Raw genomic sequence first — 27,945 nt, 5'->3', positions numbered from 1 at the left:
GTGGTAGGGAAGCTATCTTTCATGGTAGAGTGTCCACCATTCCAAAGAATACAGTATGATGTATTTTACTCTCCTTTTCTCCCCAAAGCAGGTTACAACATTCTTTCCTTTTTTGCTTCACCCTTACACAAGCCTTTTGAGGTAGTTCAGGTTGAGATCTGCCCCACATAGTCTTCAATGGGAAGTGTGAGAGAGAAAATGTTTAAATAAATAATCTTGGGGGACTTTGAAAGTGAAACAGCCAACTTTGTAAAATGTTCCTTTGTCATTGACTTCATAGGGTATAAATAATCATAACAGCAATCTTGGTAAAGGTTTTTGTAGTTTTTTTAATTGCATAGAATTATGCAGGTCAGATTGTGAAAACACCAACCTACTCTTAGGCCATTTCCGCACGGCCAAATAACAGCGCCCTAGGGACAGAAAAAACACCATCCCTGGGGCGCTGTTCACCCAAGCGAAGACACCGCTTCCAAACCATGCTCCGCGTACAAGGTTTTACAAAAGCGGCGTCTTGGTGCTGGCTTCTTTCCTACGGTGCGAACCACACTAGCGTGAGGGCACTGCTTTTGACCCCTCCGGTGTGTGCGAGGGAGTTACCTTGCCTTCCTGTGCAGCTCCAGGCAGCTGGAAAGACACGCCCACGCTGCCCTCTGACCCCCGGGTGTCAGAGGGCAGCGTGGGCATGCCTTTCCAGCCGCCTGGAGCTGCACAGGAAGGCCAGCGTTGGGACTGCCTGCACGGGATCATGAAAACAGTCCCAATGCTCCACCGGCTTCATTTAAGCCGGTGGGATGCCGCTGCCTCTGGCCGTGCAGAAACAGCCTTAGTTTTGCAATAGACTGTGCATCTGTTGTGTGGGTTCATTCATTTGTGCCATATTTGGTGTGTGTGAGTGGGGTGGTGACTTTCCAAGTTTGTTGCCTTTTTAAAGTCACTAATCTGTACTTTTACATTAGAATATAGATTTGTGATTTTAAAAATATGGTAGTGTATGTTTTATTCTAGTCTTCTATCTTCATAAAATGCAAGTTCAAACTCTTTTAATCTGGATGTTCTTTCTTGCTAAGGCTGTTCATGACTTTGTGGCTTTCATTCTGTCTCTTACACTCCTATACTGTCACACAGAGAGAGTTTATTTGTTTATTTAAAGTGCACTTGTTATAATGCTTCAAGTAACAGAGGCATGGCTGAGAAATGCGGTGCTCTGATTACTCACCCACTTTCATTGATCTGCAGCTTCTGAGAGTTATTTTATTCATATTTTATGTGCCCATCGGCAGTGGGTAAAGTTAAATTAAATAATCATCTGAAAAACCTCTTCAGGAAGAGTTCATGCATTTATAGAAATCATGGCACTCAACAAGGCACCCTCGATACATGTATTTCACAGCTCTGATGAGCAGAGATTGAGCAGCTCTTGATGTTAGGTTAGCTAAATGGAGAATATTGTCGTTTTGACAGGGATTTAGTTAACAGTCAAATACAGGTTAGAAGTATACTTTGTGGATTAGAGAAATTGATTGCTGCTGTCTTCACTATGTTATTATTCGTATGTCTTGTCTATTTCCATAGGTAAGCTTTGCTAACTGCCCAGACCATGTGAATTTCTATATACAAGTATATGAGCCAGTTCAGAGGCTGCTGAGCCACTTAACAGCCCATTGGATAGCATTGATACAGCCAAGCTATAACTCATGCAGTTTCAATGCAGATGCCTTTCTGTTTGCCTTATAGTATAGAATGGAATAAGTATAGTGATCTCCTATCTGGATTTACTTCATGCAGTAATTTCCTCTGCATTACCAGTTTCAGACCGTGCCTTGATAGGCTTGATTCTTTCTGCACTTGGTGGTAACTGTCAAATCCTAGTAAATAACCATGATATGAGGTCAAAAGGCAAGGTATAAACTTCTTAATGACAGTTAAATTATAGATGTGTTTGTAATAGTGGCTTAATATGGCACTTGTCTAGGTATGTTTCTGCTTGTATAGGTGTCAAACTCGTGGCCCTCCAGATGTTATGGACTACAGTTCCCATCATGCTGGCAGGAGATCATGGGAACTGTAGTCCATGACATCTGGAGGGCCACAAACTTGATACACATTTGACCAGTGTTTGATTCATAGATGTTTGATTCATATACGTTTGTATGTTGACATTTTAAGATTTCATCCTGTCCCTTCCTCAAGAAACTCAGAGGAAGAGATCTTCACCTCCCACCTCTTTTATCCTCACAGCAACCCTGTGAGATAGATTAGGCAGCAAGAAAATGATTGGTCTAATGTCACAAGAAGCTTCAATGGTTTTGAACCCAGATCTCCACTTCTCTAGTCTGAAACAGTAACTGTTTATATCCTTCTGCAAAATTCAGCAGGACTTTACTTCTGTTTCCCCTAGCTTACATGAAAGAGAATGTACAGATTGTTCTGGTTCACTTAATAATCTCAAATCATTGTTTGAATGTTATTATTTTTACAGTCAAGATGTTACTTGGCAATACTGAAAATTTAGTGAAACCTCTTTACACTTAAAATTAATACTGATTAATGTTGATTCATATTTGACATTTCTGGTGGATTGTAAAAAAAAATAATTGTTATGTTTCAGATTGTCACAGTCTATTCCTGCCTTTGCACGTTCACAGCGGAGTCCAGTATATACGCAGTTCTTGACTACTTTGTTTGATGAACTACATTTCACATATGAAGACTTTGAAAGTTTAACAGAATTATTTAGAAGTGACTGCTTCCTTCACTGGTCAGTAGTTCTTTCTTTTTTATATAAATTATTTTAATTTGGTTCCAATCCAGATTATAGATTTTTTTAATGGTAATATATATAGCATGAGAAGGGAACAACTTGGGTACTGAAAGATAAGTTTTATTTATTTATGGCATTTTTAGCTCATTTTTCTCTCTTCTGGGATCTGAAAGGCCACAAATTAGTCAAATAGCACACAGTAATGTTACAGTACAACAAACCAACTGTAAAAGCCCAACCCATCGCATGAGTCCTTTATACGTTTAATCTAGTGTCAAAACTCATGGAAGAAGTCAGTGGAGGAGATTTTCCAACCTATAACATGGCTCAGCGATCATGTTACCGTTGCTTGGGAAACGATACCAAATTGGCTAGATAGTACACTAGACACCTCTACTATCTGATCAGTCCTCAACTGAAGATCAAGTGGAGTAGTTATGTGAGATTTTATTAGCAAAAAAATGTGCAGAAGTATAGTAATTAACAGCCAATTCCTGTAATTTTAGAGATTGACACAGGAGTCAGTGAATGTTGAAATACACTAAATGCTGCATATTAACCAAGATGATCCATGTTTATAAATCAGTAAATCATAGGATGGATTCTATAAAAAAGCATGCAAAGTGGATCTTTCCACCAGCAGCCGTCTCTTTGTCCCACAAGTCTTCTCTAAAGGCTGTGAGACCTCTCCCTCCACATTTTTCTGATGAACAAACTGCATCACAGTTAGAGGGACTGAAGCAAGTAAAATTACTAGAAGGATTATCTAAGCCTCTTTGGATTCCTTTTGGGGAGAAAAACAGGGTATAAATATCCTTTAACCCAGCATGGTTAAAAGGTTAAGAGCAGTGGACTGTAATCTGGAGAGCCAGTTTTGATTCCCCACTCCTCCACATGAGCGATGGACTCTTATCTGGTGAACTGGGTTTGCTTTCCCATTCCTACAGATGTGGCCTACTTGGTGACCTTGAACTAGTTACAGTTATCTCTGAACTCTGTCAGCCCCACCTATCTCACAAGGTGTCTGTAGTAGGGAAAGGAAGGGAAGAATAATAATAATTGGATTTATATCCCCCCGTTCTCTCCTGTAAGGAGACTCAAAGGGTCTTACAAACTCCTTTCCCTCCCCCCTCAGAACAAACACCCTGTGAGGTAGGTGGGGCTGAGAGAGCTTGGAAGAACTGTGACTTGCCCAAGGTCACCCACCTGGGATGTATTGGAGTGTACAAGCTAATCAGATAAGCTTCCACAACTCAAGTGGCAGAGCAGGGAATCAAACCCGGTTCTCCAGATTAGAGTGCACCTGCCTCTACGCCATACTGGAAGGAGTTTGTAAACTGCTTTGAGACTCCTTACAGGAGAGAAAGGCAGGGTATAAACCCAAATTCTTCAAATTTTATAACATTCTCCATCATTTCAATCTATCAAGGCACGTGGTAAAAAAAAATTCCATTCCTCCTCTTCTCAGTGCAGTTCCTTGAACTATATGTTCATGGGTTCATTGTAAGTAAGCTCATTTTATAAATTAGTTTCATATTATTTATAGCTTACCAAAGAATCTGTATGGGTGGTTCAGCCTGGGAATGTAGACATGAGCACATTCAAAAGACAGAAGATGAGGCACAGAATTTCCTCCCTCTCCATTTTGTATAGTTCAAGTACATTTACATTATGTCAATCAAAGCATTGCATGTTAAGGTGGAGCATCACTCAAACCAGCCTTTGTTGGGCCTCCACTTGAGTTTTTTGTTCAGTTACTTGTTGCCACACTTTAGGAAGGATGTGGAGAAGCCAAAGAGGATTCACAGGAGAGGAACAAGGTGATAAAGGCTTTAGGATGCAAGACTTAGAAGCAAGATTAATCAGGCCAGCATTCATGCCTTTTAGCCTGCAAAAACAGATTTGGCAGGAAGCCATGAGGTAGTAGTAAAGATTGCAAAAATAAATGTGTTTTTCCCCCCCAAACGGCTGTTTTCAAAAGGAGAAGCGCTTGTGCAAGGTTAAACTGCTACGATATCACCTTAGGCGTTTTATATTAGGGGGGAAAAAAATCTTAAAATGGGTAATAGATCACATTGTTGAAGTCAGAACCTCGAAAATAAGTTACCAGTTCAGTAAGAATTCTGCATCTGATGCTTGAAATCAAATGCCACTAAATTACAGGGCAGTATATCAGCTGCAAATGATAATGAGAAATTATATAATCTATTTTAGGTGCATGTTTCCAATACATACTACTTTCCTTTTTTGTTCTCGTATGTAGACTTATGGTTTTTTAATATTTTTAGATAATTCCCTAAAAATGCCAGAATGTTATCTTGTGTGTTTTGCTCAGAGTATGATGATTATCCAGAACTGTTTCCTTTGCTGGAGACCTTCTGCAGGGTCATCAGACAACAAAATTTCCAGCACACAGGGTCTTACCATCATCAGTCTACTTCCTATGAATGACAGTTTTTCAAGACAGCAAAGTACACCATCACTCCATGTGCCAGTCAAAATGAAGATTTTATGATGAAAAATCAACTTTTCCTAAAAGGCACAGGAAAAACACCCAAGAAAATCTACCCAGCTGTTCTGCTGTCTTCATCAAATTGCACCAAGGAGATGCCAAAGAAACCTTTAGTTTTGCATAAGGATCTTGTGTAATTGAAATTATTTGACACCACAGACACATTTTACTGCTCTTAATTTGTCAATTTTCAAGAAAGTAGCACCTTGCAGTGTGTTTCATTTTATTAATAAAGTTCCATAGACATCATTTTGGTTTTTTGTTTTATCACAAAATAATATCTACTAGACCTAATGGGATGATATTTTTAATGAATTGGTTCTTGGAATGTTTTACAGACCATACCTCTTATTGTTTCATGACAGTATTTCTTTAACAGTACAAATTCTTATTTGCATCTACAGAAACCAGAGCAAAGGGGGTCACCCAATTACATTTTAGGATGACGTTCCACATATGTTATCTCTGCAGCATTTGCTGTTCTATATGTTAGTTTGCTAGAAAAGCCACAATCCTGCACCTTGTATGTGTGCAGAAGAGTTTCACAGCAGTGTGTCCATTCTCTGCAGCCAAGTATATTAGGTAGGTTCCAGAGAAGCGCAAAGTAATGTTTCTGACCATTTCAGGACCTTTACTTTCACAGGGTTTTATTTTTATATTTCCTGTGGGCTTTTCAGAATGATTTGCACAGTTTTATTTTGGTCTCAGTCTTCAGTGTCTGGTTACAAAGTTTGCAAAGCATTTACTTTAAGAGGTGATGATCACCATTATAACTGAATGATAAATTCACGCACTGTTTTTAAAACACACACTGTTTTTAAATCACCCTTTCAAATTACTGGGAAACTTTCTGTTTCCATCTCCTAGTATGGAAGGAATGTCTTCGTGTATTTCTTCTGCATTTTTGAATTATAGTGATGTCTTTGCAGTGAGAATTGTTATCCCCTGCATGCTCCAGAGAAAATCCTTTTCACTTAGGATGCAGGATATCTTGTTTGTAGAGGGTGCTGATGTTTGTTCTTACAGGGTCTTGGCAGAGTATGGAGATTTTCATGCACCGCTGTCATCCAATGCACTTTAGGGTATATCTTCACTATTCATTTATACTTATTCTGTATCATTTACCATGGCTGCTCCCAATGACTCCTGGCCATGTGGTAAGGGTGTTTAGAACTTTGTTAGAAATCCTGAAAATTCCATGTAGAACTATAGCTTTCAGAGTTCTCTAAGAAGAAGAAATGATCCATTTAAGGCAGTTGAATGCAGCACATATCATAATGAAAGCTGGACTATATCATAATGGATAGAATGCATTCTTAAAGGTTTCAGATTTTTCTGTAAATCTGAGGTTTTTTTCAGATTTATAGAAAGATCTGACTTGGCTCCAGTTTCTGGATTTAAGAATCCGCAAATAGGACTAAGTTGGGAATGAGATACATTGATAAGAAATTTTTAAAAGACCAGGTTCTGACTCATATGACAGTATCAGAGCTTTGAAAACAAACTGAAGAACCTAAAGTACAACTGTGGGTTTTCAAGAGAAAGAGGAATGGTGATTCTCCTGTTTGGGTGCTGCCTCTTAGCAGCTTTTGTTGAGTCCTGCAAATCTCAGCTTTTATTTTTAAAAAGAATTAATTTCTAGTCATCATGAGAAGGTAAAGCCTGAAAATACATAAGCAGATGGCATCTAGATGATATATCAACTAATCAGTTGCTCTTTCTGTTCTTACAAACCATATCTCAAAACTTTTGAATTCACTGTTCTCCAGGGCTCCCACCCACCAGTTTGAAAGAAAAAGTTGAAACGTTACAACAAAACCAACTACTCCAACAAAGTGTATGTGTGTATCTACATTTGGTATGCTGTGTTCCCTGTTGCAGCACACAGATTTTTGTGAGTTGCAAAATATTTATGATTTTTTGTTTGCTTGCCCTTCCCCAAGCTACAAGTTCCTCTAAAAAATAATTTACTTAGTGATATTCTTGTTCATGTTCTTTCAGCTGTGGTTGTCTTTGACCTTTGCATGAACCAAGATGAAGCAGAACTTTAAAATAAATGCCTACTATTAACACTGAAAACTGAACTAAATGACTCAAGTGTAGTCTTTCCAAGTATGCCTTGGATGCTAGTATCCAGTTGGCTGCAGCAGAAAAACCCTCTTCCCTGTTAATTTTAGTGCAGCAGCGGAAAAGATCCCCATAGTGACTGTTCAGATTTCCTTTAATGTTTCTACAATTGGAAACATCAGTTTTCTCACTCTGCACAATGCACATCCAGGCACGAATGCAGAGAGCAGCTCACTCATCAAGTCTGCCAAAGTCAAGCCCATTTTTAAATGAAAAAAATTGTGTGAAGCTAACTCTGGATGCAACAGTTCTACAACTGGTTCTGGTGGGTTTTCCGGGCTGCGTGGCTGTGGTCTGGTGGATCCGGCCGTGAATGCCTTCAACAGTTTCTAGAACTGTTTTAGACATTTATGAGCTGTAGATTTACCAGTACCTTTTTGTCCTACCTTTTGTCCTACCAGTACCTTTTTGTCCTACCCTTCCTCCCGGAAGCTAAAGCTACCATACCATTTCCCCCTTCTTCACTTTGTCCTCAAAACAATTTGAGGAGCTGTATTAGCTGTGAAAGAGTGACTGGCCCAAGGTTAGCCCCATGCTAGAGTGGGGACTTGGCCCTTGATTTCCCAGCTTTTTATCCAGTACTGCTGCACCACAGGGGTTCTTATTAGGGCTCTTCCTGACATAAGCTAGGATCCTAAGCTACTGTTCCCCTTGTGTTTCTCTCTGACCACCACAAAGGGTTTCCTCTGCATTGGGGCTCACTTCCTGTGCCACTAGCACCTCCAAGAGCACAAGTTTAATGTTTCTCAAGGTGCTGTTATGAATGTGGAAGCACTAGTAACTGAGGAACCGAGCACTGTAGCGGAGTAACATGAGAGGGACAACATAATGGCATCCAAGACATGATATTTTGCGCAAATGCATTAGCTTGTCTCAAAGGGTTCACATGAACCCCTTCAAGTAGCAATGTTGGAGACTGAGTATTCCATTTTCAAGAGCTGAATCTGTGGATAATCCTTTGACCAGAATTTTGGGTCTTGTTCATGGCTCCATATGCATGTGAAGTCTTGGTATCTAGTGTTTATATAGTACTCTTAATAGCCCATACAGGAGAACAAAGTTTGTATTTTGATTTTAAAAATGTAATGGGCAAGAGGCCTGAAAGTGAAATCATCTTCTCCTGGAAATAAATCCCAGGTTTCACTTGCGATGATGGCAAAGCGTTCTGCATTGGCTCATAGGCACTCTTCCTTGTCGTTAATTCACATGCCCGTGCTTTGGGAATGACAGTAGTGGTGTGAAACTGGGCTTTCCTACATTAGCATTGCAGACTGTAAAAGATTTCAAAGGGGGAAATAGCGGACTAGGAAGTGTTCTCTCACAGTCAATGATTTCATTTCAGCAAAATGGCTTTCATCACAGTCTGCAAATCTGATTCCCTTTTAAGCTCTCAAGTGTCAGGTTTTCGAGAAGCAAAAGACATTCATTTGCCTTTCATGGAAATCCCTGGCCACTTGAGAAAGCCTATATAGGTGATGGCTTTAAAAACCACACATCTTACAGCAAGACCTTTTCGGCAACAAGGTAACATGAATGTAAGCATAGGATGTGGGTTGGGGTGTTTCATTTTGTCTGCAGCCAGTCAAATAAAGTACTCTTGAACAATATTCACCACAAGCCAGGAGTTACTGGGGTTTAAAGCAGTTCATACCAAGTTCCAATAAATCAACTGCGCTTTGGTTTTTTAGGGGGGGGGAGAGTAATCAAAGCCACACATTTCTCAGGGCCAGTGGCTGAAGCAAATCCATGCCCTTGTGGACTAGTGGAACATATAGCATGACATCCCCACTTGCCTTGCATCAATGTCCTCTATCAAAGCCCTTTATCAAGTTATTACATTGACCCAACCCATCTTAGAATGTGGATTTAAAAAAAATAATTTTATTAACTTTATAACTACAACAAAAGCTACCACCAAAATGATCCAGTCACCCTACACACTATATACTACTGACAAAACCTACACATAACTATTGTGACTTCCCACCCATCCCACACTAAAGAAATTATTCATATTATAGTAACATTCCATTAATATCAGAAACCAGAAAACTTTAAAATCTTTGTGAAATTCCATTTCTAAGAAATCACAAATACAAACAAATCTACTTAAATCTTTCAAGAATTAAAGACATATATATATAAATTCTCCATTCCTTTTTACCATTTTATATAATTAAACCTGACTTCTAATATTTCTTTATTACATTAATATCTAACCTTTTAATCTATTTTATCAACTTTCAACCAAAGCTTCAGAATTACAAGGGCTGGATATTTTTAAGTCCTTATTCTTATTCCTTAAAAAGCCATTGCTGTGGAGGTGATTCTCTGTTGCTGTTTTATGTAAAAAGAAGGCCCTCCCATTTAAGCCAAGTAATTGTTATCTGTTTTTTCTTAAGGGCATTAGCGAGAAAAACATAGTCCTTTTTTCTTTTGCAACACTCTTAACAGTATTTTAATAATAGTATCATTACAATAATATCCTTATCTTCCATCCTGAAGATCTTTGATTAGTTGCTAGGATTTGATCATCTCTTTCTTTTGCAAGGAAGAAGATAACAATATTTGCAAAGAAGAAGAAGAGTTTGGATTTATATCCCCCCTTTCTCTCTTGAGGGAAACTCAAAGGGGCTTACAATCTCCTTGACCTTCCCCCCTCACAACAAACACCCTGTGAGGTGGGTGGGGCTGAGAGAGCTCCGAGAAGCTGTGACTAGCCCAAGGTCACCCAGCTGGCCTGTGTGGGAGTGTACAGGCTAAACTGAATTTCCCATATAAGCCTCCAAAGCTCAGGCGGCAGAGCTGGGAATCAAACCCGGTTCCTCCAGATTAGATACACGAGCTCGGAACTTCCTACGCCACTGCTGCTCCTGTGATTTCTTATTTTTAACACTGAATTACATTTTAACTTTTCTTCAACTTCCATAACTTTTAGGGAGGTCTTCAAATTCTTTCTGGCATTATATGCAGTGTGTTTGCGGCTACTTTTCAAAATATATATTTTTTCTTCATTAATGAGAGGTAGTGAAGCTTGAACGTAGTTCCCCCCTAAGCAGGGAGGGGTGAGTAACTCTAGCTGGGAATGATGGCAACTCCGCTATGCTCCAACTTTTCCACCCCAGCTGAACAGCACAGTTTGAGTTTCTGTGTAGTTACTTCCAGGGGAGATTGTCTTTATAGACACAAAGTACTGATTCACACTGGAGCTCATTCCTGTAGGAAATCTCTGGACTGCAGGGACTCTCTGCCGTAGACAGTCCCAACATTTCCAGTATGCAAGAAGGGACTAGAGAAAGTAAGATGAAATTAAGGGCCTGTACTCATTTGTGTACACATTTGTATACTCCCAAATTTATTTGCATACTCCCAAACACTCATGCCGCTGTTTGACCCCCCCAAAATACATCTAAACTTCTAAAACATCAATGCAACAACCTCCTTTTGAAAACAAGTGTCATATTACTGCGTGCGCACACGCACACACACACACTCTCTCGACGGGACAGTAATTGCTTCAATTCCCTATACCCTTGATGGTACATCCAGGTTTGTTGTTGTGTAATGTGTGAAATGATGCTGAGAGACTGTTCCATCGCTGTGCTAACATCTCTCACTTTGGGGTTTTTGGACTACTTTGTGCTCCTGTCATATCTCTCATCAGGATGTGATGCAGAATGAAACATACTGGCACTGGGCAGAGCTCTATAATGCCATTTCAATTCAACATTAAATATTGAAAATGCAGAACTAGCTTGTGTTAGCAAGTCTTACGTTTCTGCATTCAGCAGATGGTGTGGAAGGCAGGGTCAGGCTTCCGATAAAACCATTCATTTCCCAGCCCCTTTACCACCTGACATCTATTTGTTTTCTACCATCACTGATTAGGTTCTAGGGATAGAGATTGAAAATCCCACTACCTTTTTGTCTTCCTACTTTTTTTCTAGTTTGGATGCTGAGCAAATGCAAGCACATTTGTTTTGAGAGTGAGAAACTTTGTGGCTGGTTTTGTAGCAACAGCAAGATGCAGCAGTTTTAGTCCTTTCTTTTCTTGATAGATATTCAAAGCCATTTTCTGGGCTGAAAATAAAACAGTATGATACAGATACAAAACAGGAAGTATCAGCCAGGACAAGCACAGAGGATAGCTACTCCAAAACAACTACATCTGTGCAAAATGAAAGACACCAGGCTGGTTGCAAACTGTATTAGATTGATATGGAGACTTTTGCAGTTCAGACACATGTTGGGGGATGGGGGTGCAAGGCATTGCAAAATGAGGCTAGAGTCAATCTGGCAGAGGTGTGGGGCCACTGGGTGGGCTGCATGGGCGCAGATCGTGGAGAAGCATGTGGTTAGTTTGCAGCACTGAAGATTGAAAACTGGTGCCATAGGAAGGATAATGGGTTGCTGCAAACTAGCATGACATTGACGTTTTAAGCCTCAATAAATTGGGATATGGGGGAAAATGTACACGGAGTTGGGACCACTAGGTTCAAGATCAAACAGTACAGATTTGGATCAACACTAATAAAAATTGCCTAATAGACAGTGAAGGCAGTCAGCAAAATGGCAAATGGTTTAATTTCCCTGTCTAAACTATTTTAAAGGTGACCGTACTAAGGATAGGAGCAGGAAGAACAGGGAAGGGGCAAAGATTTTCTGAGAAGCTAGACATGACACTGCCTTTTACAGAGGCAAACTAGTAGCTCATATCAATGCCTCTACACCACAGGTGTCAAACTTGCGGCCCTCCAGATGTTATGGACTACATTTCCCATCACCCCTGCCAGCATGATGCTGGCAGGGGATGATGGGAACTGTAGTCCATAACATCTGGAGGGCTGCGAGTTTGACACCTGTGCTCTACACCTACCTGGTTCTACTGCAATGTGAGTTATGAATTTGTATATTATAGTTGGGGGATAAAAATGGGGCCCCAGATGCATCTTTAGTTAACGCTAGATCTCAGACGGTCCTTCCTCAAAAAGGCAGCAGGCAACCTCCCAAGAAGGAGGCTACATGGAAAGGCCAAGGAAGAAATGGGCAGGCAAAACAGTGGCTTGCTTGGGCACACATCCCAGCAGGATGATCCCTGTTTAAACAAAACATCATGGGACCCCCCTCCCCGCACCAAGCAAACACCCATTCAGGAAGAAGTAAGTACCAAAAAGCCCATAGAGTCCATCCTCCAAAACTCATCTGTATAGACCGGAGATTGTTATCCTGGGAGATATTCTACGACCCATCTGGAGATTGGCAATTCTGGGCCCCAATCCTTGACCATACAGATTTCTGGGTTCAACCCAAACTGGTTAAATTAGGCTTATCTACAGTAACTGTCCGATGTATATATAGTTGCATGTGCATTTGGCTTAATTACCATTTAAAGTAGAATCACTTATAGGTCTAATAATGAACATCCCCACAAAATCTAAGCACAAGCCAGTTCATATGTGCTAATACTACCCATGTGGAAGATTTCCTGGCATTTTCTGAAAGCCTGATGCAACATACAACCAAATGTGGGAACACCAACAGGTATTACTCAGCACCATTTAAAGAACGTTGTCTAGACATGTTTTATTGGCCAATGAACAGACATAACTTTTTTTAAGGAAAAAAAAACTAGAGTCCAGGTTTTTGTGGCCAGTGTTACAAAAACACTCCTGACCACCAACTCTGCAGAGGTCTGGACAAACACCTGTGCTCACTCAGAACTAAGTCACAATTGCAATGAACGCTGCTTTTTCTTTCCCTTTCTCTTTGTTCCACAGGCTTACTTCTTTAAAAAAGGTAGCATGATCTAATAGTAACCTGGCTGCCTCATGAGAACCAGAAACAGAATATCCACAGCAGAAAATATAGGGTGTCTCTCCCTACTTGGAGCATTCCCCAGGTGTGCTGAAAACTGTGACACTGTAAATTAATTTCTTTGACACACACAAAACCCTCAAGACTAAATCTGACAAGGAATGAATATCATCTAAGACAGGGAGTCCCCTGCAAGGTATCTATGGGCCCCATGGCCCTCACCAATACCTTTCCTGGCACTCATCAATTGTTCTTAGAAACAGGACAAAGCTTTTGTCCAGGAGGGCTTCTGATTGTCCATTGGATTGGCTATGCAGATTTTAAAATATTGCTTTGGCAGTAGATTCATAGTAGCACAAGGATCTTTATCAGATGGCTGAAGGCAAACTGTACAGGCAAGAAAACGTTTCTAAATATGTTCATTTTTAAGCTGAGCTTCTGCCTGAAATGCTGAAGAATTACTATTTGATTTATGCGCAATCTCACTCCCTGACACTTGATGATTGGCTCCACCTCCTATTGCATCCTATTATGGTTGGTTTCACCTTCCTTGGAAGGCATTTTGTAGTTATGCCCACCATGTGTAAGAATTCTAAAGGTTGGGGTGCCTATTCTGGCTTTAAAGGTTGGGGTCCCTTTTCTGATAGGCCAAATCATTCTTAGATTTGGAGTGTGATGTCAATAAGCAGATGATACACAGGCTCAGCTGTATCCTTATCCAAATCTGGTGATGCAGTATTGGTTCTAAATCAAAGCTGGGCAGTGGTGGTTAAATGGCTGTGAAAGAACAAATTGAAAATAGTTTTTGAAAGGCAGAAGTAACGCTCGTTGGGAAGGCTTGAGGACACTGTACTCTTTTCTTTCAGTGGGATTTAGTTGACCCTTGCTGACTCAGTTACAAGCCCCAGGATTGTACTGGAACCAACATTACTGCCAGACAAACAAGTTAATGCAATAGCAAAAAAAGGCTTTCTACCTGCTTAGCCTAGCTGGAAAATGGCACCTTATCTTGAAATGGCTGATCTGGCTACCTGGATCTATGCCATGGTAACACTGTACTTTCATCTCCCCTAAAAACAGATTTGAAAAATCCAGTTGGTATGGAATGTCATGGCTCAGATATTATCGGGAACATATATGTTATATACATGCATGCTACTCCCATTTTGCAGTCACTCCATTGGTTGCCCATATGTTACCAGGCTCAATTTAAAATATTGACTAATACATACAAAGCCCTTCATGGCCTTGGAACCTCATATCCCTGAGACCATCTCTCTTCCTTTGCTCCACCATGTCAGCTTCACTCATCTGATCAGGCCTTCTGCAGGTGCCAACTTGCAAATGGACAAATCAACACATATGTTCTCTGCTGTGGCCCCCATATTGTGAAATGGTCTGCCTGAGGAGGTCAACAGGGCTTCCACACTCCTGCCTTTCCACAAACTATGCAAAATTAATTATCCAAGTCAAGAAGGTTTTTCTACACAGATAGTAGGGAAGCCCTGTTGTGGCTACTCTGTTGCCTACTAGATTGCTTTAGTTTCTTTCAGGATTCCTTCCAGGATTCTTATCATTTGTTCCTCAATCACATCAACTCACAGGAAAAACCACCCCTCCTCATACCAGTATTAGGCATTATCTACTTTCCTGAGCTGTGTAAAATCCCAGGAGCATTGCTTCCAGGTTTGGTTTCCTTGGGATAAAACAGCACTGTAGCATCTTCAAAATTTTTTTTTACAAATATACAGGCAAAGAAGTGCTCCTACAAGTAGTGACGAAGGGAGGGGAAACTGCGCCCGGGGCATGAACTGCCCGCACGCCCCCTCCCACCCTGCCCTGAAACACTCCTGACACACCCCTCCCCGCCCCAACACACCCCTGACACGTGACTGCAATGGCAGCACCTGGGGCAAGCTGCCCCGAATGTCCCCATTGCAGCTACGCCCCTTCCTACAAGACAGAATGTCTACTATTTCTCAGTAGCTTCCCAGAGAGATCTGACACCCCAGAGTTCTTTGTCTGCATTTCTCCAAATCCCTCCTTTTTCACAGACACCTGTTTTTCCCTTACCTCAGCTGAAAGATTGTCTCCAAACTCTGATTGGGGTTTCATTCTAAAAAAAAGAGGTATTGCCTCTTAATCCTGAGTAGCCTGAACTATTAGCCAAACAAATGAATCAATGGCCAGCAGCCATAATAAGATCACAACTAGCTGTAACGAAGAGTCTTGAGAACACCTTAAATATCAATGAATTTATTATGGCATAAGTGTTTGTGAGCCAAATCTCACTTCATCAAACCCATGTAGTGTTTCATTCAATTGGCATACAGTTTTATATCCAAAACTACAAACAGCAGGGAGAGAGACCAGAAATGCTAATATCTTAGGACAACATTATTCCTTGTGACTCTGTGTTAACTGCTGTCCAGTTGCTTCCAACCTATGAGGACCCTATGAATTAATGGCCTCCCAAATGTCCTAGTGTAACCCACCTTGCTGACATCTTGCAAATTAAAGGCCATGGCTTCCTTCATAGAGTCAACTCATCACATATTGGATCATCCTTTTTTCCATTATATTACAACCCACAGGAGAAAACAAATATCCAGTCAAAAGAGTCAAGGTACTCAGAAGGGGTACTGACTTCTTCTAATAGGTGGATCTGAATAGTGTTAAAAGAATCTTAATAATTTTGACTGTAGAAGAACAGCATGATGATTCCCTACAACTGTTAATTCTGAAAATTCCATCCCTGGCATGCATGACAGGAAATGCCTTCAAGGCATTACGCGGTCTGGGACCCTCGTACCTTCGGGACCGCATCACCCCATATGTCCCTACTCGCTGAATGCAGAGGCCAATTTGCTGGTGGTCCCCGGCCCCTCAATGATGCGGCTGGCCTCCACACGGGCCAGGACTTTCACAGCGCTGGCCCCGGCCTGGTGGAACACCCTCCCACCAACTGTCCGGGCCCTGCGGGACCTTGGTGAGTTCCGCAGGGCCTGTAAGACTGTGTTGTTCCACCGGGCCTTTGGAGTGTCCAGCCGCTGATATGGTGCCCCCCACTGCTCCTGCTTTGGCACTGGTACAACAGAGCTCCTCATATTGAGGGGCCTGCCGTCCCCCCCTTCTTGGGGTGAGTTTTTAAATTGAGCCTGGACGCCTCTTGTTTAATTTGCTAATTGTTAGCCGCTGTTTTTATGTATTTTAAGATGTTTTATTTACGGAGCCTATGTTTGTATTTTACTGGATTTGCTCCTTTTTATTGTTTATATATTATGTTGTTCACCGCCCGGAGCCCTTTGGGGATCGGGTGGTATAGAAATTGAATAAATAATAATAATAATAATAATAATAATAATAATAATAATAATAATAATAATAATAATAATAATAATAATAAAAATGATGGGAAATTCTCTTGAAGGTACCATAAACATCTTATACAACAGCAAAAAGGTTTTTTTCCCCCAAATGAGAGAGTCCATATATTCTCATATTGATTACCAATTGCTTCATAAAAGCTGAACTAATAAAGCTGAACTAATACATTTCCAAGATGATTACGGATCTGCTCTGTATGGGTACCCTTCAAAATAAGGTTGCTATAATACATGCATATAGTGATAGAATTTTTTTTTAATTTACCACCAAAGATGATAAAATCTCAATTATCAAAGGAGTACAAGCAAGTTGGCTGTTCACTGTTGGTAGTTAACACTGACGCATTGAAAGCACTTTTTTTATGACAGCCAGATGCTGGACCTAGCTTCATGCAAAGAAGATTATAACGTTTCCTAATCAAGATTTACTACTCAGCAGGATTTCCTATAAACATTTCAGGCCAATAAAACTTGCACACATTCTAAGGAAAGCAATGACAGACAAGAGGCACAGAATCAAGTCGCACAGCCAATGCCAATCAGATAGCTGCTGTCACTGACTTGCAAAAGGTGAGTGTGAGGAGAGGGGTGCATGGCTGCTGGCATGTCACAGGGCAGAGGCTATTCAAGATTTGTACCAGGACTTGGCCTCAATCTTGAATAACACCCAGGAACCCCAAAAACATACAAATGTGGGCATTGGTGAGTCACTAGATCAACCAGCTAGACTTCAGCTGATCATTTATTATTTGTTTATTTAGTTTCTTCTCCACCTCTCTCCCAATCAGAACCCAGCAGCTTACATTGTTGTCCTGTCCTCTATTTTATTATCACAATAATCCTGTGAAGTGGGTGAGGCTGAATACGTATGACTGGCACAAGGTCACCCAGCACACTTCCATGGCAGAGGGGGGATTCGATCCTGGGTCTCCCAGATCCTAGTCAGACACTCTAATGGACACTGTAGACAGACAAAATTAAGTCTTGAATTGATGATGTGAAAAAGGCCTCAGTTTCTCTCTTCCGGGTGCTTTCTTCTTTAGGAACTCAAAGTAATTACCTGGGTGACCTTTCTGCTACGAACTGGGAAAGAACGCTATTCTGAATGTGACTTGGACATCTTTGTCTAAATTTGTCTGCATCTTGATTAATGGATCTCATCTGAAGAATGTAATTCACGTCCTGTGACGTTCCTGCACTGGATCTGTGTGTTCTCATTCACATGTTATGCATTAGCCTGCATACAAACTTGCATTTCCTCTTCCTACCAACAACCCAAGGTATAAACTCCAGCGTCTCAGTAACCAGAGCCTTGGGGTTCACTGGTAATGCTGTTTCTGAGCCAATACAAAGGGTTGAACTTCCAATTGCTTTAGCTCTCCCTATGGATGCATGCCCTTGGCATATATGAGTGGTCTTAGAGTGTGGGTGGGATTTCAGACACAGTTTGATTTTTAACACTGAAATAAAATACTAATTAGAATAGCTTTTTAAAGAAAAAATACCAGTCTAGATATTAATAGAAATAACAATACAACATTGATAAATATAGCAATGTGTTTTGGGTGGGAAGTCAAGTTGTTATACGTAATGCGTATCCTTTGTTGTTTATGTAGTTTAGAATGTATAGTGACTGGTTCACTATTTTGTTTTGTAGTGTATTATTTTAGTTGTAGTTGACAAAAATTAATAAAAATCATTATTAAAAAGGACTACAGTTTGCCATTGCAACCCAATGCAGCGTTACTCCAATCTGAGCCCATTTTCATCTTGATATTTAATCAGTAGCCCTAGTGATAAACAGAAGAGTACTTCTGAACATTTGTAGGGTGTCCTCCCTTGTTAAAAGCACCCACCAATTTAGAATTAGGAGGAAAGTTTTCAGATGAAAGGCATTATTCTCTTGCATTTCAGAATGTTTCATCCAGCCAATTTGTTTTGCTGAGTCTTGCCTAAGTGGTGTAGGAGGTTAAGAGCTCGTGTATCTAATCTGGAGGAACCAGGTTTGATTCTCCGCTCTGCTGCCTGAGCTGTGGAGGCTTATCTGGGGAATTCAGATTAGCCTGTACACTCCCACATACGCCAGCTGGGTGACCTTGGGCTAGTCACAGCTTCTCGGAGCTCTCTCAGCCTCATAGGGTGTTTGTTGTGAGGGGGGAAGGGCAAGGAGATTGTAAGCCCCTTTGAGTCTCCTGCAGGAGAGAAAGGGGGGATATAAATCCAAACTCCTCCTCCTCCTCTTCCTCTTCCTCTTCCTCTTCCTCCTTTCCATTCTGTATCCCCCATTCCAAATGGTTGTTGTCTATACATGTGCCATTTTTCACAGCAAACCCTTTTGGGGTGGTTAAAGGGTACTCTTCCTTTTTAACCAGAAGAGAAATTGTTGGATCCAGACTAGTTGTTCTTGGCTTCTCAGGATCAGTTCATTTAAAACAAAAATCTGCAGTTGTTTACTGCCTCTGCTCCTGGTTACCACATGGGTTGAGTGGATCACACGGTAACTATTTGAGTTAAGTGGAGCCAATAGTGTGATAAGTAGCTGTTAAAAAGATCACATATTTTAGAAGAATGTGAATGCCAGAAGAATGTGGTGCCTCACTTTGACCTAATGGGAGATTCCACATACAACGAGTACAAGTATGCACAATCTTTAGTTGAGTTCAGCAGTGTGGCATGTGCTATCAAGACCAGAAACATATCATGATTCTGCCCAAAGAGAATCCAAAATGGAAAGTGCAAAGTATCAAGAGACAAGGCTTGATGGAAGAGCCTCAAGGAAATAGAACAAGGATTATCAGGATAAAAGTTTGGGTAGAAAACATGGAGCTGTGATGGTACAGGGTAAGGCGTACAGAAGAGGGTTTCAGAAAGGAAAAGATACAAAAGATTGATGGGTAACCAAGATAAGCTATTCACAAACAGAAAGTTTAATGCTGACAAAGAAAGGGGGAAATGAAGAATGCTGAGAGAAAATGTCCTTGCAGAAAGGAAAACATAAAATGATCAAGGTGATAATATGTAAGAAAACATACAATATAAAGAAAGATACTGCTTATAATCTTATGTATGAGGAAACGTCCCAATGTAGTGGGGCTTATTCCTGGGTAAACATGCTCAAGATTGTGCTTTCATTCAATTATCCACCCCCTTCTGCTGAAAGAACACCTCCCAGATCAAAATACTCCATAGAGATTCAAATATAATAATCTACATTGTAATATATCCCAGAGAGCCAGTGTGGTGTAGTTCTTAAGGTGTCAGACTAGGAAACCCAGGTTTGAATCCCCATTCTGCCATGGAAACCAACTGGGCAACCTTGGGTCAATCACATACTCTCAGTCTCAACCCTGGAAAGTATTTGGATGGGAGACCTCCAAGGAATACCTGGGGCAAGACATAGGGACAATGGCAAACCATCTCTGAAAGTCTTTGGCCTTGAAAACCCTACAGGGTTGCCATAAGTCAGTTGTGGTTTGACAGCAAAACGTACACACACAACATAGCACAAGCAACCAATAAGGATGGGTCATGGTGGAGATTCCCAGATGACTAGGAACAGATTTAGTTCAACAGATTTTTATGGTGTCAACAAAACATGCCACACTCATAAAGGGAAATGAATCAGATTCTCATACAATGTTAAAAAACCCTACATCCTCAGGCTTTGATTTTACATAGCTAATCTCTGAAGACTCCTTTTTTCTATAACCACAGATGCATCCTCTTGCAGAGAAAACAAAAGCCCAATCTCAAAACACTTATGGGTTGTACCATGTATCAAACCAAGAAGTAAGCAGCACAAGAGGAAAACCACACTTTGCTTTGAAAATTAACCATTTCTTGATAGAATATCTGGATCTGTTTTACATGGCAAGGAAAAGCCTTACGCTTGGCGTACATACAGAATTGGTCCTTCTTCCTTAGGGCTGTCTACTTCAACTAGCAGCATTCCTCCAGGGTCCCAACCCTGCAGTCTAAGAGGTACTACTACTAAAAAAATATGAAAAAGCAGAGGAAAAGTCTGGATCCTACTGCATACAGTGAACAAGCTCTGCCTGCTAAACTATAGCTGTGCTGCCCATTACTTAAAAGTAGGGTTGCCAGTTTCCAAGTGAGGCCTGGAGTAACACCAATCTCCAGAGGTCAGTTTCTTCTGGAAGTAACACCAATCTCCAGAGATCAGTTTCTTCTAGAGAAAATGGCAACTTTGGAGACTAGACTCCATGGCATCATAGTCCCACCCTTCTCCAAACCCCACCCAACCCAGGATCCACTTACAAATCTCCAGGAATTTCCAGGACAGAAGGTGGTAACTGTACTTAAATGTATGGATTTGCAACAGTACCTCTCCCTGCCCCCTGCTCCAGATGCAAGCCTGTAACCTAAACTAGGCCATTCAAAATGAAAACCCATTCTTACCGCACTGCATCAAGGCTGTGATGGAAAGCCATTTTCTTAGGTGTTTTCTTCTAGTCAGTGCAAGACAGCCAATTTCCTCATCCTAAGAAGACAAAGCTTTTCTGGAAATGCCCTCATACTTTCATCCTAAATAATATATGCAACACTGGCATAGGTACAATCTGTGCACCGTGAACATATCAGCAAAGAAAAGGAAAGTGTGTATCAAATAGCCTCAATGGTTCAGGGGACGAAGATTGTTTGTTTGATATACAGGGCAATCCTACGTATGCTTACTCAGAAGTAATTGGGAAACTTCATCTATAATTATTTTATTTGTTTATTTAAAGTACTTATGTGCCACTTGTCTGAAAACATGGCATAGTTATACATTAAAATGTTTAAAATGCATTACATGTGTTATCTCACAATCCTTACAACCCTGTAAGATACATCAGCATGCCCACAATATTGTACAAGAGAGTTCCAGCTAAAAGAGAAATGGTTGCCGAAGGCTTGCTACTGAATTCACGGCAAAGGAAAGATCTGAAGCAGGAACTTCTCACATTTTTTTATTTATTTAAACCATTTATTAGTTGTTTTTTTCTTCCTTGCAAAACTCAAGGCAGCTTACAATACAAACCCTCACAGGGTGTTTGTTGTGAGGGGGGACGGGCAAGGAGATTGTAAGCCTTAGGAGATTGCAAATGCCTTAGGAGACCAGGTGCTTGGGAACAGCAGCAGCAGCAGGCCATTGCTTTCACCTCCTGCATGTGAGCTCCCAAAGGCACCTGGTGGGCCACTGTGCGTAGTAGAGTGCTGGACTAGATGGACTCTGGTCTGATCCAGCAGGCTCTTTCTTATGTTCTTAAGCCCCTTTGAGTCTCCTACAGGAGAGAAAGGGGAGATATAAATCCAAACTCCTCTTCTTCTAAAACATTATAAAAATACAACAGCCATTAAGTTATGCATATTCTCTCTGTACCTCCTTCAAAGAAGATAAGAGGGCCATGGCTCAGTGGTTCTATTTTACATGCAGAATGTCCCAGGCTCGGTCTGCAGCTAAAAGGGTCAGCTAGTAGATGATGTGAAAGAGTCCTGCCTGAAACCCTGGAGAGGCCACTGCCAATCAGAGCAGACAACACTTTTAGACTAACAGTTTGATTCAGTATAAGGCAGTTCCATGTGTGTTTATGTGTTCGTGCATGATTTGTTCCTTGGATTCTCATCACTTCATTCTTCTGCACAAATTCCTACTTCTGAATTCTGGGTCAGCCCATCCATATTTTAAGATGCCTGCGGTCAACACTCGAAAGCTAGGTATTTCTTATGCACCTTCTAGATTGATCTTCAAAATACAAAAAAGACAGCCCCTGAGGCAAAACCGATAAAACCACTTGCCTTACTTTGCCCACTCACTGTAGGTGATATGACAGAAATGTCTCAAGGCTCACAAATTCATTCTCTGGTCCCTGTTTTTCCTGGGAAACCTGTCAGAAAGTAGTTTCACGTCACTATGCACTACCAGTTCATGACACACATCTACAACTGAATTCTGTGCACACTTGTTCAGACGATGTCTTGCTGAATTACATGGGGCTTACTTGCATGTAAGTGTCCACAGTGTTGCAGCCTTATACAATGATTAAACCTGACAATCAACTCTAGCATGAGAGTAACTGAAATATGCAAAAACATTTACAAACCTTAACCATTAAATACATTGTAGGATCTATTTGGTAGAAGATCGTAAACAAAATAGCTGTGACCATGATTCAGCCAATGCTTTAAATCATACTGATTTCATCTGTATGTGCTTAGCTTTCCCATCAAAGTTGTCGAGACTGAAATTGTAGCTCTAGGTTCAATTGCTGAAGAGTAACCAGCAACGAACTCAATGGGATTTTCTTCAAAGTAAATATGCATAGATTTAGGCTGCAATCCTAAACACACACACAAAAAAAGCTTTACTGAACCCACCAGGATTTACCTCCAAGAGCCAGTCTGATTTAGAGGTTCAAGTTGTGAATTAGAATCTGCAAGGCCTGGGTTCGAATGCCTACCTGGCTGCAGAGGTGCAGTTTAGTACAAAGGCACCCAGGGTGTCTGGGCACCATGCCCTCTCCACAGCTGAGCCTCTACTCGCAACTGTGCCCCATGCCTGAACTCCATGTGGGGTTCAGGGACAGGGCTACCACTGCTTGGTTACCACTGCTGGCTGGTGTTCAACTATCCCTGCCCAGTGGCGTACCGCCCATGGGGAAAGGGGGGTCAAATGACCCCGGGGGCAATGGCGGGGGCAAAATCGCCCCCAGCCCCCTCCTCCCATGCATCGACCTGGCTTGGAAGAGCTGGGTCGGTGTGGGAGAAGCGCCTAAAGAAAGAGCTGACCTGCTGCCATGGCACCCGAGTTGTCTCCTTCCCTTCCCTCAGGGGCGGGGGGCAGGGGCGGCTTGGATGGGCACCACGGCAGCAGGGCAGCTCCTTGGCCAAAGTGCTCTGCCCCCCACCTCCCTACAGGCTGGCTCCTGCCATCCCCAGGGCCTGGGGAGGGCAAAAAGCAGCCTGCAGGGAGGCGGGGGGGGGGGGTTGCACCCAGAGAAGGTGTTGATCCCAGGTGCTATTTCCCCCCGATATGCCTCTGCCCCTGCCTAAAACTCCACAGGGAGTACCAAGAATAATAGTACTACATCATCCCCAACACAAAAAATAATATTAAACCAGTGCTATATTCTCATGATAGTCATATAAAACCTGTGATAAAAGCACTAAAAAGCAGCAAAATATTCCAAAAATAGAAAACTGCACTACCCTCCATCACTGGGCAGGGGGCTTAAAGGTGCACAGCCCCCAGGCTTCCTTGCAAATGGCTCTATGGTACACAGGGGCTGTGCAAAAAACAAACAAACAGGGATGCAATGAGTCACTAAACACTTGCCTGAATTCGAGACTGAAACTACCCAGATGTCTCAGAGTGTGTGTGAAATTTTCTCCCCCTCGAGTCAGTCAACCACACTCTCTCACTTCGGCAGGACTGACTGAACTCCAGGAAGTTTGCGCAAAAGTTCAGATTTGACAATCAAAGTCACAGCAAGCTTCAGCCTCTGGCCTCCTGTAAAGCTGCTAGTATATTGTCAGTAAGAACACAAGAGGAAAATGGAGACCCACAACAAACCTTTTCAGAGCAGGGGTACTGGAAAACATCTTTTTGAAGAAAAAATTCCATGAGTTCTTGAAGTCTTTAAGCGATGGTAAATCTCCGGAGCGGTGAGCATTTGTAGGGCCTCCCAAGAGAAGCCCAAGGAAAAGATCTTTTTTTCAATATGTAGCCACCATTTCGAAAGCTGAAGCTCTCTCATTTCTAACTGGGACAAACTGTTAGGGTCAGTGCAGAAACAAAGACGCAGCCAAAACTTAAAAGTTACAACCCATGCCCTTGTTTCTAATAAATGTTGCCCTGATTCCAAACAAAGAACACCATAGGAGACACAATGCGGGGTACCAAAGATCTTATATAGGTAATTGGATTGGATGCGTTCCAATTTCTGGTGCCATGCTTGGATCCAGATGGGGATACCATACAAAAGGTGCTGGGCCACCTTAGCGTTAAACACCTTCAATGCTGCTGATATGAATCTACCACCATTGATATTAAAGAATTTCAGTACTGCAGCGGATAAATTTTTGCAGGCTTTAAGGGTGTTATCTCTGTGTGTGGTCCAAGTTGACTTATGATGGAATATTATCCCAAGATATTTGAACAATTTAACTTGCTCGATGTCAGCACCTTGAATAGACCATCTTGAAGGTCTAAAAACATTGGAAAAAACCACAATTTTAGACTTGATTGGGTTAATGACCAACCTGTTGTTTGAACAGTATTCACCACACTTAGCCAGCATGTTTCTGAGACCAGATCTTGTTCTTGATAATAAAACTGCATCATCGGCATAAAGGAGGATAGACAGCGGCACACCGTTCAGATAGGGGCAATGAAAGTTGAAACTATTCAATGTGGGGGCAAGATCATGCAAAAAAAGATTAAATAGCATGGGTGCTAATACACACCCTTGTTTTACCCCCTGAGAAACTGGTATTTTGGGCATTAAAGATCCTGATGGTGTACACCTTATCTGGCAGGTGGGATTCCTGTAAAGAGATCTAATTAATAGGAGAAGCCTAAGTTCAATAGTGAGCTTCTGCAGTTTAAGCCATAGCAGCGATCTGTCTGTAGTTTGAGGGGAGATTACGGTCACCCTTTTTAAACAATGGAATGATGGTTGCGTTAGTCCACATGTGGTTCCAAATATGTTCATTGATACATGATTATCCACAGTCAAACCAATTATAATGTGTTGTCGCCAAGGAAATAGCAGGACAGAGGCACTCCACAGTAAAGGTACTCTTAAGACTGGGGAAGCACCTTTTGTTTAAAAAAATCCATAAGTCTGGTGCTTCAGAGGAAGTTGAAAACTTCCACACATAACACTCAGGAGGAAAGAATTGAGCCATACGCATGCATGGTGCAACACTCCTGATTTCAGCAGAGTTACAACAACGTTGCCCTTGGCTCATCGAACTGCAAGGAGTCTTCGCGCGGAAGGGAACCATTAAAAAGTAAGAGCTGTCCTTGATACAATGCACCCCCAGTTGCTGATTTCCAGATGATAAGAGATCAGTTCACCTGGAGGAAATGGTCACTCTATGGCACAGGTGTCAAACTCGCACCCCTCCAGATGTTATGGACTACAGTTCCCATCATTCTCTGCCAGCATGATGCTGGCAGGGGGTGATGGGAACTGTAGTCCATAACATCTGGAGGGCCGCAAGTTTAACACCTATGCTCTATTGCATTATAGCCCATTGAAGTCCCTCAGGCTCCACCCCCCCCCCCCAATCTCCACGTATTTCCAAACCCAAAGCTGGCAGCCCTATTTATTGGCACATAAGGAGCAAGAACCACTTCACATGCTACAGTGGAACATGAGTAGTTGCTGGGAACTTTATAAAATGCACAAGTGAGCTCTGGGCTTGTGTTCTAAAACAGCATCTCCCCATCCCACAGAACCACGAGCCTTTAGAACTCTGCAGACTTCAGAAAACACTTTGAGATATGGAACGGAAATGCTGCTCAGTTTTTATGAAGTAAAAAAGAAATACTATCAGAGTTCCTGAAGCCCTTTGCACAATACATCTTCAAATCTCACTTTAAATGAAACAAGAACGTGCACCATGTTGAAAGGAGCTATGGTTGACCTCTGCTCCAGTTTTTCTGAGGTAGATGTAGGAATAAAACATATACCCATTTGATATGGTACTGAACAGGAAAATCTGGTCACTTTGCAATGTAACAACCGAATTAGTATGTCCATACTGCAGGACTCTCAAGCTAGGGTTGCAAGAAAATTAGTCAGAACAAATGATTGGGATGTTACATTGTTACATGAATTTAATTTTGGTTATGCAACCTACTGTATGTTGGCAAATCCTGGTTGTACTTTTAAAATGAACAGCCATGCCACAAAAAGACTAAACAAATATAGGCGAGGTGAAGTGGATTTTAACTTTACAGAGTAGTTAACAAGGTTGTTCTCAGAGTAGTTAGGCTATTTTCTGACCCTAGCAATGTCTGAGGCCTATTGTTCACCAACATTGGAAAGCTTGTGTCTGAGCTACACCTTGTGTCCTCAATAGATGGTTGGGACTTCAGATGATGTGGGCCCCATCTTTCAAAATAAGGATGATGGGCTGCCTGGTAGCCCCCCATATTCCCCTGTCTGGGGAGAGAGACTATCAGAAGCAGTCTCACTCTTATTCCTGGGTTTGTTTGGATGGCTCCCAACTGATCGGCTCACGCTGGGCTCCCATTTGGAATGTGTCCAAGTTCCACTCTGGTTACTGTTCCTAGGCTGGTGAGGGGCAAGTGAGTTGACACTCCTCAACTGCTTGATCCTGTTTGCTGGGTCTAATACATGGTCTCTCATGAGGAAGGAAGACTGAAACTCTTTGGGGTTCCCCACAGTTACAGATTGAAAGTCCTCAGCTTCGAAGCCTCCACATCCAATGCATTTCTAGGTTTTCATAGCCTCCTGGGTCAGAAAATAGTCTCATCTTCCTTGTATTGGATTATCCAGCATCATTTCTGATATCATGTTCAAATTAGGGTCTCCACACATCCATTCATACTGGTGATATGTCACAGGACTGAATATTGATTTATACACATAATACTTTATGTATAGAAAGCTACATGTCAAAGATAAGGGTTCTATTTTATCCTTATCACTGACATTAAAGTTACTATGTAGAGAGTATATTTTTGTTCAGAGGGATGTTCATCACATCAGTCTCCTTTTACAGTCTGAAGTGATGTAGCCCAGGCAGAATTTACCACCTCAGTAAGACAAGGCTAAAATAAGACAAGGCAGGAAAGGGGCAGGGGAGTCCCTTTGGGCAAGTTGGGCTGGGCTGATGTGCTGCCACAGCAACACGCAGTACTGAGGAGGCTCAGAGCTAGGACTGGGCTGCTGGCAGTTCAGCAAAGAATGAAGTTCAAGGTTATCAAATCCGTGGGAATGTCCAAAGGGAAGTCAATCAGGCCAGGAGTCAAATGCCAGGAATACATACAGCAACCAGGAATACATACAGAATCCAAGAAACAAGGTCAGAAGCCAGTGTGTTGTCAGTCAGGTCTGGAAACAGCAGTGGAGCACAGACAAAGTCAGATAGAATCCACTTTGCAATTGCAGTTTCTGCCCAAAGGCCTTTTATTCCTCAGAGCCACTTGCCTAGGACTGCTCCTGCAAAGATTCTAGGTAATGCCTAGCCTGTAGCCTTTCTGAGCAGCATCTCTCCTTTAAGGCCAGTCTCAATCTCTGTCTGCAACACAGGCTTGCATCTGGAGACCCAAAGCTGCTAGCATCTTAGTTCTGAGCCAGAAGCCT

At 41.7% G+C, this 27,945-nt stretch overlaps 1 protein-coding gene across 3 annotated transcripts in view; it reads left to right on the top strand.

Annotated features, from left to right (window-relative positions):
• Positions 1-7,360, top strand: part of RPAP2 (RNA polymerase II associated protein 2) — a 56,438-nt gene extending 49,078 nt beyond the window's left edge. For 2 of the 3 annotated variants that reach the window (XM_048496428.1, XM_048496430.1), the window contains 2 exons: positions 2,612-2,761; positions 5,100-7,360. In XM_048496428.1, coding sequence (XP_048352385.1) covers positions 2,612-2,761; position 5,100 — 151 coding nt within the window. In that variant the 3' untranslated portion in view covers positions 5,101-7,360. The remainder of the gene's footprint in view (positions 1-2,611; positions 2,762-5,099) is intronic. The other variant, XM_048496429.1, reaches the window with a different exon arrangement.
• The last annotated feature ends 20,585 nt before the right edge of the window (positions 7,361-27,945 follow it).

The sequence above is a fragment of the Sphaerodactylus townsendi genome, linkage group LG05, assembly GCF_021028975.2.
Source record: "Sphaerodactylus townsendi isolate TG3544 linkage group LG05, MPM_Stown_v2.3, whole genome shotgun sequence".
Classification (NCBI taxonomy): Eukaryota; Metazoa; Chordata; class Lepidosauria; order Squamata; family Sphaerodactylidae; genus Sphaerodactylus; species Sphaerodactylus townsendi.
Note: the sequence above shows the minus strand (reverse complement) of the source record. Positions and strands in the feature narration are given on the sequence as shown.